This window comes from Lathyrus oleraceus, chromosome 3 (assembly GCF_024323335.1).
Source record: "Lathyrus oleraceus cultivar Zhongwan6 chromosome 3, CAAS_Psat_ZW6_1.0, whole genome shotgun sequence".
Classification (NCBI taxonomy): domain Eukaryota; kingdom Viridiplantae; phylum Streptophyta; class Magnoliopsida; order Fabales; family Fabaceae; genus Lathyrus; species Lathyrus oleraceus.
The window spans coordinates 21264369-21281309 of record NC_066581.1 but is presented as its reverse complement, the minus strand read 5'-3'; the positions used below and the strand labels follow the sequence as shown (position 1 = coordinate 21281309).

The window sequence follows — 16941 nt, the reverse complement described above, 5'->3', positions numbered from 1 at the left end:
CATAATTTATAAGAAGTTTAATCTTTTCGATGAATAATATATAAGGATCATGTTCAATTTCAATTGCCGATACGAGAATATCTTTAATGGACAATCTATAAATACATTTATAAATATTTTATGAGTCTTATGAGCCTTAATACGAGCCCCAAACGTATAACTCAAATATAATAAACAAATTAACGAATTCACAACAAAGTCGTCACATGTCTCTCTTTTTCTTTTGCATGAGAAATTTGTCCATGTAAGTCAATAAATGGCTTCCGATCAAGATTTTCAACAAGCCATATGATTGATGAAAATTCAAAAATCCAGATTCATGTCTTCTTTTAATATCTCTAAGAATAGAGTGGATAATGTGCTCTTATCGTTCATTTTCCCACAATTATTAACTAGGAAAATATACAGGGTTTCAAAGATTTTTGTTTTTTTCTTGGATCCTGTTACTAGCAAATAAGAAGTTGGAAAACCAAACTACTTAATCGACCTCAAAGGGTGACTTTAGCCTAATATGTAATCTCAGCTCTTCCTAATTACTCTAAGGATTGCTCTTTGCATCCATAGTAATACCCTCAAATTTTTAGTATTTCAAAAATACTATTAAAATCATTCAGATTTTAAAATCCAAATTCACCATCTAATGATAATATTATATCATTTTTGTCATTTATGGTGCATCTAAATTTCAAAATTAGAATATAATTGCATTTAAAACACAAATTTTAGGAGGAAAAAACAGGTCCGAATTTCAAAGTCCAGCCGGATAGGAATTTTGAAATTCAAATAACTTTTTGTGTATTCTAGGCATTTCAGATGAACTCGAGTTTTCTAATAATATTACGTAGTTCGTCCAAATTTTGAAACTCGAATAGGATTCTTCTAATATGTAGTTCGTCCAAATTTTGAAACTCGAATAGGGTTCTTGTGCATTATGTGCATTTCAAATGAACTTGAATTCTCTTAAAATAAGTGGACTATCCAAATTTTGAAATCCAGACAAAGTTTGTGCACATTCTAGACTTTTTCAAATGAACAACTCTTGTAATATGTCATGCATCCAAATTTTCAAATCTGGATAGGATTTTTGTCTATTCTAGATGTTTCATTGTAATGTTTATGTTCAAATTTTAAAAATTAGACGATGCGAATAGGGCATTTTTAGAAATTCCATAGGATTTGATCAACCCCTTACTCTTTGCACAATTTAAGGATCACTCATGGGATGTGTGATCAAATTGATACTTCTACTCATCAATTCACGAGGAGGAAACATTGTCATTGGGGTGAGTTATAAGATTGTTTCTCAACCTTAGTGTAAAGGGGGTCCCTCAGAACATTAAGATTTGGTTGCAGTCTTCTTCACAGGTATTTATTCAGTTACTAGTGGATTTCAATGGTTGACTTTCATTCCTTTGATTTTGCAGGTCCAACCTAGCAAGAGCCTTGGAAGTGGATATGGAAACCTAAACTTCCACAAAACTTGAAACACTTCACTTTGTTATTAATGCAAGGAAGCCTACATACAAATGCCTTGCAAGACGCTTATCGCCATATTCTTCTTGTAAAATGTGGACCTAGTTATGAGACGTTGCTTCAACACAAAATTCCCATAGCATATCATAAGCAAAGCCTGCAGCCCGACTCATTTTTTCTGTTAGACATTGTGTGTCTAATCACTGCTTCAGCCACTCAAATTCTTCAGGGAGAATATCTTGTGATTGAGAAACAAAGATTAAAACAAGATTTCATACAGAAGTCCGTCCGAATGACAGGTAAATTGGGAAAAACGGTGAATCAACCATATTCAGTTTTACCTGCCTTGAGTGTGTCATCCATTCGCCACTCCTATAAGCACTTAGAAACTGCTCTCAGACGCATATTCATCTATGCTTGAGAAGCTTACAATTCATAAAATATACCAACTCTTTGTGTACAACTGAAGACAGAGACTACATGACTCTCCATCTCAAAATGCGAATTTGTATCCAAAAAAACAGTGGTTTACATAGTTCATCATCGTGTTTTCCCTTGGATTTTACAATTCCAAATATCGTAGCGGACAAAATGGATCTCGATTTTTCTTGCAACCATTAGGAGCTAGGACCAAGCTGACCAGTAGTTACATCAATCTTTATAGCACAGTCTATATCATACTTTTGCACCAAGGAAAGACTGCCATGAACAATGAGAGGGAGACAAATTTAGGTTATAAATGCATGAAGTGTGAACAATGTAAAATGCAAAAGCAAGCTGTTGTGCATGAAAAATGGCAATTTGCTATGGAGATTAATATTCCCAAAAATCCATGTTATGCAAATAAGCCTATATCAAAAGATATATCTTCTTCAAGTCAGGCGCATCATATGATATGTACCTATTGAAGTGCGCAAATTGCATAGGTATTATTAATTAAGTTGGGATGTGTTGCCAGAAAATACTAAACTATTTCCTACCTTTACACTTGCTGGAGAGTTTCCAGGCTTAGCAGTGGTTGTACTTCCAAAATTGATCTTTGTTTTTTTATCAGCTGGCTTTAATATTTGGAAAGAGCACATCAGTGTCTCATCAACACTCATCATAGCACCGGCATTGTCAAACTCTCCACAATAATTAGGTGCTGAAAATATTGTTACGAGTTGTCTATTAGCAAAGAACTCATATCCATCCTCCACAACCTGGTCATACATTAAAAAAAACAGTTAATATATAATAACGTAATTGAATGACGTGTAATATTCTACAATATAAACACAACGTAATGTACAAACAAATGAAGCACCAGATGTCAAACCTAATGAATGGCTTTTGAAGATTTTTCTGATCAATGCATGAAACTATGTTACATCATATCTACAAGGGCATGTGCAATTTCCAGTTGAAACAAAATAAAGTAATTACAATATACTGGAAATGTATCGACAGACTAAAGCAGATTGCTGGAAATATACTTCGTTTTCATTTTAGTTTCAGTCATAGAAAATTAGAAATGGCTGTACAAACTCAGCCTCCAAAAAATTGGTAACACATTAAGCAATAAAGGTAGGAGCTTGACCTGATGAGCACGGCAAATTAGGTCAAGATCCTGTTTCTGAAGAAACTCTGTGATCTTATCAGCACCAAATGTATATGAAACTCCCCTGTCATTCATTCCCCATCCTTGAACATCTTTGCTTGGGTCAGACCAAAGAAGATCACAAAGCAAACCTGTATCAGGAACATCAGTGGGCCGCTGTAGATTTCTAATCTGATCCAAACTATGCAAGTCAGGAGAAATCCCCCCATGCATACACAAAATCTTTTCATCAACAAGAGCTGCCACAGGAAGGCAATTGAAGCAGTCTGTAAATGTCTTCCATAATCTTACATTGAACCTTCTCTTGCACTCATCATAAAATCCATAAATTCTGTTTATAGAAGCACATTCATGATTTCCTCTCAATAGGAAAAAGTTCTCAGGATATCTAATCTTATAAGCAAGAAGAAGGCAAATTGTTTCTAAACTCTGCTTTCCCCGATCCACATAATCCCCCAAAAACAAGTAGTTAGCCTCGGGAGGCAATCCACCATACTCAAAAAGCCTCAAGAGATCAGAATATTGACCATGTACATCACCTAAAACATCAATATAAGGAGATTAAGAAATCATTGCATTAAACAAATTTTTTTCCTTTTGTACAATTACAATAGTACAGTATTATACAATATTGATAATATCAGGAAGTACAATGTATGGATCATAGAGCAAAAGCAAAGTTATATTCCACCGTGCGGGGCCTGTGGCCACCGACTGAAATCAATTGATAATGCGTCATTTTTTTTACTGAAACTAAAATATGATGTTGGTAACAGAGATGTCATGATCTTTGTACGTAAATCTTTTCACACTTTTCAACATCAGTCGACCAAAGAAAAAGTCCAAAAGTTCTAGCAAATAACTTGAGCAAACTAATGATGTCAATCATAAGCAACAATTGAAATTTTCTGGGTATAAATACAGTCAAGGACAGGTTTTTTTTTGCAAGGATTATGAGAGTGATAAAAATAAATAGAAAAATAAAAACCTTTAAGCTTAAACAGATTACATGACATGTAGAATCGATTTGAAAAAAGAGACACAAATTATAGCTTACATATAAAATTGGAGAACATATTAATATTATCACAAGCCACAAAGTTTAAATATCTAGATCCATCATACAAAATGATGAGGAAATAGAGGGACAAGTGTCAAGTGTCAACCATAAGATTCACCCACCGTGGATGGAATGGATTAATACTTCTAGAGTAATTTGTGATAGAAAAGCACCACCCTAATTTAAAGGAAAATTTTCCTGCTTAATTGCAACTTGCACGATTTGCAAATTAAGTATGGAATTAAATACTAGCTCCTAAAGAGCCAACAAGAAAATAATCTCATTGTTGTAGAGATGCAAAAATTACAATGGATAAGCTGTCACGTGACAAAATCAAATTAGAAATGAACTGTGAAAGCAATAGAAAGAAGAAGAGGAGAGGACAACTCCAATCGTAGAAAAAAAATATACTCGTCTTAGGTGATTTGGACATGTATGGCAAAGACTCATAGGAGAACCGGTGAAGAGGGTAGACCCTATGTAGAATACTCTCATGGTCATTGTTAGACAAATGCGATACAAAATTATAGGTCAAATCATTAAAAAGGATTTGAATTTAAAGGTCTGTCACTCTGTCTATATATATGATTCATTCTTGACTAGCTTCATTTGATTCATGTAGCTAATCTTAGAAGAAATTTGCTTTGGTATTTGTTTATTATTTGATGCTTACTGTTGCAGTTTGAAGTTATGCAAAACTAGATGAGATAAATTGATACCACAAGCTTAGTAAAGTTAATCAAGAGCTTTTGCTAGCATTCCTCTTGTTAATCAAAAATTGTTTTTTACCCACACAATATCAATTCCAAAAAACTGATTTTCGAGTGAAATGATTTTGTAAAATTGATTTTGATTAAAAGTGAATTGAATGTAAAGTGATTTGTGTTTGGATAACTTCATGCAAAATTGATTAGAACAGTAAATTTAAATATAAAAATCACATTTAAACTCAAAAACTACAAATTCTAGCTTCAAATTAGAATCAATTTTGGAGACATAATCAATTCTACTTTAGACGAACTAAACACTTCAAAATCATTCCAAAATCAATTCTACACCAGTAGAATTGCTTTGCTTTTGGCTCTTCCAAAAGTTAAACCAAACATACACAAAACTCACACTATACCCTTAGTCACTCCCATTCATAAATTCTACAAGGACAAATTTGAACCAAATTCACATTCTACCACCATAATCTTCTACAGTTATCATAAGAAAACAGAAAAGAAAACAACAAAGCAGCTTCCTCGATTCAAAACTCTACAAAATTAATCCCTATGAAGTTCAAAACACATTAATCCATTAAACCCTAGCACTAATCCAGCTTCTAACACACTCATAAGTAAGCATGCAAACGGTAATCACAAAAACAAAACTACCATAAACCAAAACATGAATTTACAAAATCTTCCACCAAGCAACAAAGTCATCAAACAATATTGATAGAAAGAAAATTAGGTCAAAAGAATACCACAAATTTTGATAGGTGCTTCGAGTTCTAATAAATAAGGTTGTTGAATGAAAATGTCTCTAGAAACGACGCAGAGTTGACGGATCTCGGCCTCCGATAGTTGAACTTGCTTCCCCGGACGGTTTCGAACTTCTAACAGTCGACTGATTATGTCGTCAACAACTGATTGCTCCATTTTCTTCTTCGCCGACTTCAAGTTAACGAATAGCAGACACAGTCAATTCGATTAGATGAAGAAGAAGAAGATGAAGATGAAGATGCGAAGGTTCGAAGTCAAAATCGGAAGACTAGAAGTGAAGGAGGCGTGGAAACGGAGGAGAAAACGACGACGGGATGTTGGGAGTGACAGTCGTTTTGGTGGTAGAGGTCCGTTGTTTTGGAATGGGTCTTAATTGGACACATTCACTTTCGGTAAAGAAAAGAAAGAGACAATTTTTATTTCAGTTATATGAAATAAGTTTTTGAATGAATTAAAATTGACAAATTCTTATTTGCCCACTAGAAGAACTTCAAATTCAAAGGAAATTTTTAGACGTCGTTCGAACTAGCTCATACATATATATATATATATATATATATATATATATATATATATATATATATATATATATATATATATTAAAGGCTTAATTGTTCTTGGATTTCATATCAGAAATGACTTTAGACGTGTTCGAACTAGCTCATGTATGGATCTTCTTCACATATTGGTCTTCCGATAACACAAGATGCTAAGTCGGTCTCATACGGGAAAATAAAGCATGTTTGATGATTGAAATGTCTCTGCGTTTTGAGTTCCACGTTACTAATAACCAGACTGTGTATGCAGTTCATCGCAGGTCTCAAGTTAGCAGCTGAAATGAAGGCGAAAAACATCAAGCTACAAACAAATTCACAATTAGTAATATCCCAAATAAAAAAAGAGGCTCAGGCTAAAGACATATTGTTACTATGGTATGTCAACCTGACCAGAGAAAGATTAATGAAGTTTAAATCCTATGAAACCTTACACGTCCCTGGAGAGCATAATACCAAGGCACGTGTCTTATCTAAGCTCTTTAGCACTCGAGTCTCTGACATTAACCATTCCTTCATCCAAGAAACGCTGAAGAATCTCAGCATTGAAACTCCCAAAGTCGTCATGACATGTATTGAGCACAATAGAATGCCTACCAACCTTATTGAAGTCGCCCTCGTCAAAAGAATGGCAATTTCATACTCAATGATTGGCATGGTTCTATATAGAAGAGGCTTATCAACCCCTCCGTTGAAATGCCTTAAAGGAGAAGAAGTAACATGCAGCTAGGGGTGGCAAAGTGGGTGACCCATCCCATTTAAGCCAATCCAAAAGCGGGGTACATGCGGGGCAGACCAACTTAGGCATCTGAGCTCAAAAGAAAAAATTGCCATGTTTACTAATAAGTTAGAGGATTGGCGGACTGACCCGCCAAACCTTTTTTTTACAGTTTATTTTACTACATAATTTACTAAAATTTTAATCAATATTGTTCCTTTACAAAACTAGAAATGGAGAAGATTGCAGAAACTATGTTGGAGCGAAACTTCCTAGGCAATTTAGTCAACTTTGGTTGCTCATATAACAAAGTTGAAGGCTTCTCTTGCCGAGGGAGAGAAACGTTGGAAGAAGGCTTCTTAAGATGCGGCGAAGACGTGCCATGAGTTTGAAGCGGATCGGAAAGCTCTCCGGTAGAAGAAGGATGATTGGGCCAAAGTTTTGAAAGGCCTTAAGGAAGACATGGTTGTTGCACGGTAGAAATCTCGAGAGTCCCTTCAGCAGGCTATGAGTCTGTGCACCAGGTCCGAGATCAGATGTTGGAGCAAGTACAATGATTTTATCTTGGAATTTCGGTCACTGTCGACCAACTAGATCATTTTCAAGTTGTTCCTAGAGAGAACACAGGGGGTGGTCCGAGCGCATAGGATACATGAGTTAACCTTTGAGGATCTTTTTGGCCCATTTTTTCTTCTATTTTTGTTTTATTCCTCTAAGATTTTTCTAGGATTTTGATCCTTGGCTTATAAACAATGTTTACATTTATTTGTATCATTACCTTTCACATGTTTGTACTTTTGGTTTCACATTGTGCTCTTGTAAATCATAATTTTCGGCCGGATGAGAGACAGAAGAGCCAGGGTTTGCTTTTAAGCCCTATAGTTAGTATAGTTTGTCTACTACAAAGAGTGGTAACTAATATTTGCTTAAAGTGTAAATAACCTTAAGTTCTTTATGAGGTCATGTTTGGATTCTTTATTCATAAGTGTGTCGCGTTAAAATGTATGCTTCGTTTTGGTAAGATGCATTATCGTTCGGGTGTGGCTATGACTAAAATGTATGTGTACAGGTGATATATTGGTCCGACTTAATATGTTTGTACGTTGAATTTGTAACGACGAGACATTAGTTCAGCTACGAGCATTTACACTTTAAATCACATTTGTAAAGATTTCGCATGGAATCGGCTAAATGTTGTTATACTTTGAATCATATTCGTATGAATAAGGCATGGGTATGGTTAAATACGACTATGCTTTGAATCATACTTATAGGTGCATGGCATGGAATCGGTTAGATGTGACCATGCTTTGAATCACGCTCTGTGTTATAAAGGATGATTTCCTAACCAAAGGTAAAATATCTTCGTCCTTGCCCCCGAGGCAAATCTAGGATCGAGGTGGACATCTCCAAGCTCCACCACTCATGTCCCTAGGATGGGCTATATCTAAAAAATGGGTGTGTCAGCTATGCATAAATGCATATAGTTCTTTGACAAAGGATATTTGATCGATGTAGTTGGACGTGCAAAGCGTATTCTACAACTCCCATGGTCTTTAGGTGTGCTCGGCACTATTGGGAAATTGATTTTTATAATCGAATGTGCAAAGCGTCTTCGACAACACCTCTGAAATCTTTAGACATGCTCGGCATTGTGGGGATTTGATTTTTATAGTCAGACGTGCAAAGCATCTTCGACAACACCCCTAAAATCTTTAGGCACACTTGGTGATGTGGGTATTTGATTGTTGTAGTCGAACGTGCAAAGCATCTCCGACAGCACCCCTGGAATATTTACTTCGGGCATCAACTATGTTGGTTGTACCATGGTTCACTGATACGTGCGTTCACACTTTGGCACACAAAAGATAGGACAAGACAGAAAGTAGAGCAGCAAGAATATAATAGCAATATATAATTTTCATTTCACTATCATATCAATAATTATAACTAGGCAATAAATTTTCAAAACATTAATTAAATATTATGGTTAGCCACAAGGATATACTGATCGCTCGCCTAAGATGTGTTACCCGGGTAACTCGATTTTTGCTTGATCTGGATAGATGGAGTCCCCATCTTGGAAGACGTCATCCTCTAATGGATGCCCCAAGTGTTGCTTTTTCGGGTTGAGGTGGACCAACGCCTCTGGTCTTCGAGCTACTCACTTCTAGATACTCGATTTGCTCGGTTGTCGTCTAGGGGACTATGATATCCAAGTGTAGTGTATATGATGACCGACAGATCTCTGATGCTCTTTTGGCTTCGTTGCACGTAGAATATTTCGGGTAGTTATGCTCGACATTCCCGTTATACACGAATTATCATTTCTCTTGATTTACACCTTGGTCTTTTTCCTAGTCTTTCCTTTGGATCAGAGTCGGGGGTGTTTGGGACTTCAGGCATCGATAGAGAGCCATTTTTCCTTCACTTATTCCACTAGGTTTGATATGCAGTCGACCATCTGATCCCTTGAGTCACCTTGCACTCCGGGATGTCCATCACCTCGTAACTTCCTTATCATTCTGTGATCCCAAACATTTTGTAGTTGTCCAGGACTAGGTTTCGGTCATTACGATGATGAGACACCCAACGTGATACTTTTACGATGATGAAACACCCAACATGGGCCAGTCATGATAACATTTGAGCGGAGACGGATCTGGAATGTTGCTCGGTCGGAGATGAAACAAAACTTAATTGATTTTAGCTTCGTGAATTTGAATTTGGATCTGAGGAGATCTACTAACCATCCTTGCCAGGGGTTTGAGATCAAGATTCATTAATGGTTAGAACACCGCATATATGAGTCTATAGCTAAGGATGTCTTGTGGCATCATCTCACGGTTTTGCAAGATCAGGAGGAATGGTCATGAGCAGTTGGATCAGAATTATATGAATCTAAATGCCGCAGATCCAAGACCTTGACTTTGGGGAACCTCGATCCTTTATCTAGAGATGCTTCATATTCTAGATCTAAGAGTCAGACTTGACCTCGTGGAAATCACATGAATCAGAAGTCGATTCCGACAGACGACGTCATTATTCTGTTGTGGAACCAGAAATGGAGAAGATTGTAGAAATTATGGTAGAGTAAAGCTTCCTAGGTGATTCAGTGATGTGACACCTCGAATCGGAGGTTACGATCATGATGCCTCTTAAATCAGTAATGTTGATCTTAAAACATCATTGATAATCTCCGATATAATTGACCAAAGGGGGGAGCGTATCTGCATGGTTAGCACTTTGATGTTAAATTCAGTTTAGGATTCAAGATAATCATAGTGAGAGTAGATATTAAAGATCGTGTACCTGAAAACCCCTTGTGAAGTTATTTATACTTTAGGATCAATGGAACGGGTTGGGTAAGTGGACCTTGTCTTATTAGGCCTTTGGACGACATAGAACAAATGCCAAAGGCCCGACAAAGATATTTTTAACCATACATAATAAAACTTTAACAAATCTTAATGTCAATGTCATATTCTTTAACATAAACAAAACAACATAAATGCAACACTAAACACTTAAAACAAACACACTAAAACATCAAAATAATCCACTTGTTTAATACAAATCCTGCGGACCCCCCCCCCCCCTCACATATACACACACACACACACACCCTTTAGCCCTGTTCTTTAAGTGGGTTAGACGGTGTAGGCCAACTTAAGGCACCAAGCCAAAATCCTCGACTTTACCCGCCAAAAATTGTGGGTCAAATAGGCGGGGCCTATGAGCCTGACATTTTTTTCCAGAGGTATTGTCAGAAAACATCTCAGCACCAGAGCTCTAGCTAAGAAGGTTCTTAGGAATGGATATTATTAGTCACATGTGGTTCGAGACGCCAAAGATTATGTGAAGAAGTATGAATAATGATATAACCACGGAGATTTTCACAATGCTCCCCCGTCTGAGCTACACATGTTGACATCCTCTCATGACCCTTCTCATAGAGGGGCATGAATATCCTTGATCTCTTTGACCCTATGACAACTAAAATTCTTGATTGGCAATTGACTATTTCACAAAATGGGTGGAAATCGAGGATTTGGTAAAAATCAGCATAACTAACATACTGAAACTCTTCAAGCCAAACAATCTGGCTAGGTATGGAATTCTCTAGTTTGTAGTAATTGTCATACCCCAAAAATTTCCCTACTTATTTGTAAGATCAATATTTGGTTAAGCATCCAACCTTTAGTTTCGATGATAACAATGCATTGTTTCTTAGAGAACTATTTTGTACCCTAATGGTTTTTTCTAGTGTGTATTGTTAAAACAAGATTTGATTTTGCCTATATACCTTGAGTTTTGATGATAACAATATTGTATTTGTGTGAGAACAATTTTGGTACCCTAATGGTTTGTTATTATGTAGCTTTAGTAACCAGTTCTGATTCTGAATATATGATGTGCAACGTCATCAGTTTCTGCATTATGTGTTCCAAATTCGCTTATGCGTCAGCTATTAGAAGTTCTGAAAGATGTTCATTATTGTTACTGCAATGATCTTTCTACTTCTGTGCTGATTTGAAGGAGAATTGCGACCCAAAGCGCAGCGGAAATTAAAATTTCTCCTTTAGAGATCCTTACGAATGGTCATGATCAGTGATAGAATATTTACCTCTTTTATGACGGTTGAAACCTTTGGTGAAGATCTCTTCTGACGATCAAAACCCTTTGATGCAGATCTCTTGTGACGATCAAACCCTTTGATGCAGATCCACTAAACGATCACGAACGTTGAACGATGACAACGTCTCTACTCAGTCCACACGAACGGTTTCCTTCAATCTCAGTGCTAGCTGGTACGAATGAAGGCTTTGAGTAAGAGAGAGAGAGAGAGAGAGAGAAAACGAAAAGAATGCAACCGCAAATTTTGCTTCTGCACAAGGGTTCTATTTATAGAACCACTTGTGTGGGCTTCAAGCTAAAAGCCCACTTAAGTGTATTTTGGCCCATATCTTATAATATGCCCAAAATCACTTAAGCCCATGGTACCTTACCATATTTCGTATTCTGCTCAAGTACACCGTACCTTACGATGTTCTATAATCCACTTAAGGGCACCGTACCTTACGATATTCCTTAGTTACTCTATCTCTCATCAATCCGTCCTTTGTGTGTGACCCTGTAGGTTTTCGCGGCGTTGGCAATTATATTAAATCACGCATTTAATATAATAAACAGTGAGCGGTATCTAGCAACACATCACTGCTACCCAAGACACGAAAATGTCAAGTGATCTGACAAAACCATCTGTGATAATAATTATGTGTATAATTACCCTTTTGCCCTTATGTCTATATTGAACACAAGGCATAGACCGTGTCATCCTTGTCCAGTTCAATATTGGGCCCATAGACATTTATCCTGTTATGCAGGATGGGCAAATTCCATCTAGGTCACTCATGTCCCTCAGCATGCTTTGTGGAGTACCCATCAACTGTCTTTATGGTTATCCAGTTACGGACAACGTTGGATCAGCAATAAAGCACTCGACTCTACATCTAGGATCCATAGTGGTTTCAGGTCGAAGAGTGGAATACACTATTATCACCATGAGAATAACTTATGACACTTTGCATAACGTTCTATATAGTATTCTCATAGCGGGTCAATCCGGTATAAATATTACTCCTAATATTCATACCTATGTTTAAGACTTGATAACTCTTTATCCATGATCCATGAGATGTGATCATCAGTCTACAAACATAATAGTCTTAATGCTTTAATGTTATCCCACTTCACACTAAAGCTCGACTACGGATACTTTAGGAATAGTGTCCTTATGTTTAATGTGTTCTCATGATTAAGTCACACTTAATACATTAAACGGACTATCTATTCCAGGGACTTTATTAATCAACCATAATAAAGAGAATGCCTTTTATTATTCGATACAAGTACCAAAATGTATTGGCCTCTAGGGCTTACACCAACAATCTCCCACTAGCACTAGAGCCAATCAGGTATACCCCTTATGCCCATTGATCTAGTATGGCCATCATGCTTCTGCTGCGCAAGAGGCTTTGTCAGTGGGTCAACTATATTGTCAAGTGTAGGTACTCTGCATATTCTCACACAACGTCTAAGTATGTGTTTGGATCGTCGGTGAGATCTAGGCTCCTTAGCTTGTGCGATAGCACCATTGTTATCATAATAGAGACCAATGGGATCCACAATGCTAAGGACTATGCCAAGTTCACTAATGAACTTTTTGATCCAAACAGCTTCCTTTGCTACACTTGAGGCGGCAATATACTCGGTCTCGATTGTAGAATCAACAACTGTATCTTGCTTTGAACTTTTCAAGCTCACAGCGCCACCATTTCAGCAAAATACATAACCATTGGAATCATTCATATTAAAGCGTCTCAGCATCTTGTCTATGTACTCTGACTTAGGCCAAGCATTTTATGATCTATCTCTATAGATTCTGATTCCTAATATATAGGCTGCTTCACCTAGGTCCTTCATAGATAAGCATTTCCCTACCCAAGAGTTTACTTGTTGCAGGGTAGGGATATCGTTTCCAATAAGTAATATGTCATCCACATATAATACCAGGAATACGATTATGCTCCCACTAACCTTCTTGTAGACACAAGGCTCATCTTCGTTCTTAACAAATCCATACAGTTTCACTGTTTCATCAAAACGAAGATTCCATGAGTAGGTCACAGGCTCATCTTGATCCATGAGTAATACATCACCTTGATCCATATATCTTAGGTAGGTGACGTATCCTTCCTGACCTACGCTGGTCTTGTTCTACTTGAGCAGGTTGCTCTTACACAACTACTTGTGTTTCCTGCTCCAATTCCTCCATAGGTGTATCGATAATTTGTGATTCTTGAATTTCTTCAAGTTCTACTTTCCTCCCACTGATTCCTTTGGAAATAAAATCCCTTTCTAGGAAAACTCAAGTTCGAGCGACAAACACTTTGCCCTCAGAAGGATTGTAGAAATAATATCCTCTTGTTTCTTTAGGATACCCCACAAATAAGCATTTGTCAGATTTGGGCTCAAGCTTAGTTGAAATTTGTCGTTTCACATAAACCTCGCAACCCCAAATCTTCATGTAAGACATATGTGGTTTCTTACCACTCCATATCTCATATGGTGTCTTATTAACCTTTTGGATGGAATACGGTTAAGTGTGTAAGCTGTTGTCAATAGTGCATGTCTGCAAATGGAGTTTGGAAGATCAACGTGACTCATCATGGATTTAACTCATTAGGTTTCATCCTTTTAGTATTAATGTTATAAGTTGGCATTATGAGATCAAGGACATATATTCCATTGCTCATTTGTGCAGTAGCATAGAATATATCATTCAAATAAATTGAGCAACAATTGTTCTTTATTATAAATGAAAAACCAAACTTGTCCAAACAAGAAATGGAAATAATATTCCTGCTAATTGCAGGTACATAATAACAGTTCTCTAACTGAATTATAAAACCACTAGGTAAAGTCAATACATAAGATCCTACGGCTAAAGTAGCAACCTTTGCTCCATTGCCAACTCGTAGGTCAACTTCACCTTTTGCCAAATCTCTACTCCCTTTCAGCCCCTGCACATTTGTACAAGTGTGAGAACCGCATCCAGTATCTAATACTCATGATGCATAAGTAGATGAATTAATAACAAAAATACCTGAAGTTGAAGTCTCTACTCCATTCTTCTTATCTTCCAGGTACTTTGGGCAGTTTCTCTTCCAGTGTCCGGTCTTACCGCAATGGAAGCAGGTGCCTTCTTTTGCTATGCCTCCACTAGGCTTCAAAGCAGCAGTGGGTCTGGGATTTGCAACTTCCTTGCCCTTCCCCTTATCACTCTGCTTAGTGGGCCTTTTGTTCTGCCTCTTTCCATTTCCGATCATCAGAATGGACTTCCCTTTTGACTTCAGATTCTGCTCAGCAGTTCTTAACATGGCTAGCAGTTCAGGAAGAGATTTGTCCATATCATTCATATTGAAATTTAGGACAAATTGACTGAAACTATCTGGCAACGATTGCAAGATCAAATCAGTCGCAAGTTCCTTTTCGAGGGGAAAGCCCAATCTCTCAAGGTTTTCCACATACCCAATCATCTTGAGTACATGGGGACCTACAGGGGCTCCCTCTGCTAACTTGCTTTGGAAAAGGGCTTTTGAAACTTCAAACCTCTCATGCCTTGCTTGCTCTTGATAGAGCAACTTCAGGTGTTCGATCATATCGAATGCTGACATGTTCTCATGTTGCTTTTGCAATTCTGAGTTCATGGTAGCCAGCATGAGACAAGCAGTTTCATTGGCATCATCGACATGCTTCTTATAAGCATCTCTTTCTGCCTTAGGTGCAGAACTAGGAGGTTCCTCTTCAGGAACAGGTGTCTCCAAGACATACAGCTTTTTATCATGTTTGAGGACAATCCTCAGGTTTCGGTGCCAATCCAGAAAATTTGTCCCAGACAATTTTTCCTTGTCAAGGATTGATCGCAAGATGTTGTTAGAGGTGTTTGCTGTCATGGTTATCTACATAAGGATTAAGAAAATATAAGTATCATTGACATATTTAATTAGGCCTTTAATCAAATATGCTCCCACTATTTTACTCAAAACAAATGACCCTCATCATTTGATTCGGAAAATCCCGTTGGAAGATTTTCTAGTGGGTCGAGATCCATATTTCACTTCGTTCTAAGTCCGCGTAGGCGGATTACACAAAACTAGGTTATTTAGGTAGGAACTCCTTCCAGTTGTATCTCATACAACTCTCGAAAATTTCAGTTGGGTGAACAACTCCTTATTCCAATCCATCATATGGATTATTCCCAACTCTTGCTTCTAAAACATATATGATATTATTATAATTAAGTTTGACCCATTGTCTTAGCAGTTGGATATTACAATTATCCCATCGCACCTTACTAATATAGAACATGCACCTCGCTTTGGCGAAACCTACATTATCCGATACTAGTCTTGATGAGTGCTAAAACTTGGAAAGCAAACACATATAATATCATCATAATTTGTTTAGTTAAGTTTGACCCATTGTTTTAGCAGTTGGATATTACAATTATCCCATCGCACCATACCAATATAAAACATGCACCTCGCTTTGGCGAAACCTACATTATTCGATACTAGTCTTGATGAGTGCTGAAACTTGGAAAGCATAAACTTAATATTTTAGTTTGAGGGAATTGCAATTGTTATGATCTCACCGGCTTGTTTATCATATAAATCGTCTCTCACATGCATCAACATACATACACATGCATCAACATACATACACAATGAAACAGTTATGGCCCCTAGCGCAATTGTTCTCCCAAGCCAATGAGAGAACCTAAGCTAACCTAATAACGATCTAAGCTTCTCCAAGCAAGATCTTCAAGGTTGTCCTCCTTTAGTATTGAATTCTTCTCTAAGCTTCTCCAAGCAAGATCTTCAAGGTTGTCCTCCTTTGATCTTGAATTCTTCTCTTTCTTCATATCATTATTCTCCTTTGATATTGAATACTTCTCTTTCTTCATATCATTACATTACAGAAGAAACTCGTTTTACATACGAGGGATTGAGATGAGAAAAGAATTTACATTAAGAGATCAAAAGGAGAGGCACGACACGCAGGTCGTATTTAAAAACCCAAAACAAAATAAAGGAAGACTAAGGCCATAACTGATCACAACAAGGCAACAATAATAAACACATTATTATTATTATTAATCTCAATTCCTTTAATTAATTAAAACCAAATTAAATTTCGGCGACCGATCATACTACGCAGAGTTTGCCGGGGGTTCCGCTGCCCGGTCAGCGGACGGGGTCAAGGGGCAGCGCCCTTGCGGGGTTGGAGGGGCAGCGCCCCTGTCCAAAATTTTAATGAACAATTCATTTGAAATGGACATTGTTTTGCTTGAACACAACCGTTGCGTAGTCACAAAACAGGAACCCCAAAATTTTGACTCTGGGAGTGTGACGACCGTCACAGGTGTGTGACGACCGTCACAGGCAATGTGAGTGTGACGACCGTCATGGGTGTGTTAC

The 16941-nt window shown here is 37.3% G+C and overlaps 1 protein-coding gene across 1 annotated transcript; it reads right to left on the bottom strand.

Annotated features, from left to right (window-relative positions):
• Positions 1-1730: 1730 nt before the first annotated feature.
• Positions 1731-6079, bottom strand: LOC127132195 (serine/threonine-protein phosphatase PP1 isozyme 3). Its single transcript, XM_051061090.1, has 4 exons — positions 5605-6079; positions 3053-3612; positions 2454-2675; positions 1731-2172 (listed from the first exon to the last, which is right to left on the bottom strand). Exons 1-4 carry the CDS (start codon positions 5777-5779, stop codon positions 2149-2151), a joined length of 981 nt encoding a protein of 326 aa, XP_050917047.1. The 5' UTR covers positions 5780-6079; the 3' UTR covers positions 1731-2148.
• Between the last annotated feature and the right edge of the window lie 10862 nt (positions 6080-16941).

What these genes read in the sequence shown, in the direction of transcription:
- LOC127132195 (XM_051061090.1), bottom strand. Translation starts at nt 5,779, where the DNA reads ATGGAGCAATCAGTTGTTGACGACATAATCAGTCGACTGTTAGAAGTT. An exon ending in AGCACCTATCAAAATTTGTG is followed by an intron (nt 3,613 to 5,604) that starts GTATTCTTTTGA and finishes TTGATGTTTTAG; the next exon opens with GTGATGTACATGGTCAATAT. An exon ending in ACTCTCCAGCAAGTGTAAAG is followed by an intron (nt 2,173 to 2,453) that starts GTAGGAAATAGT and finishes TGTTCATGGCAG; the next exon opens with TCTTTCCTTGGTGCAAAAGT.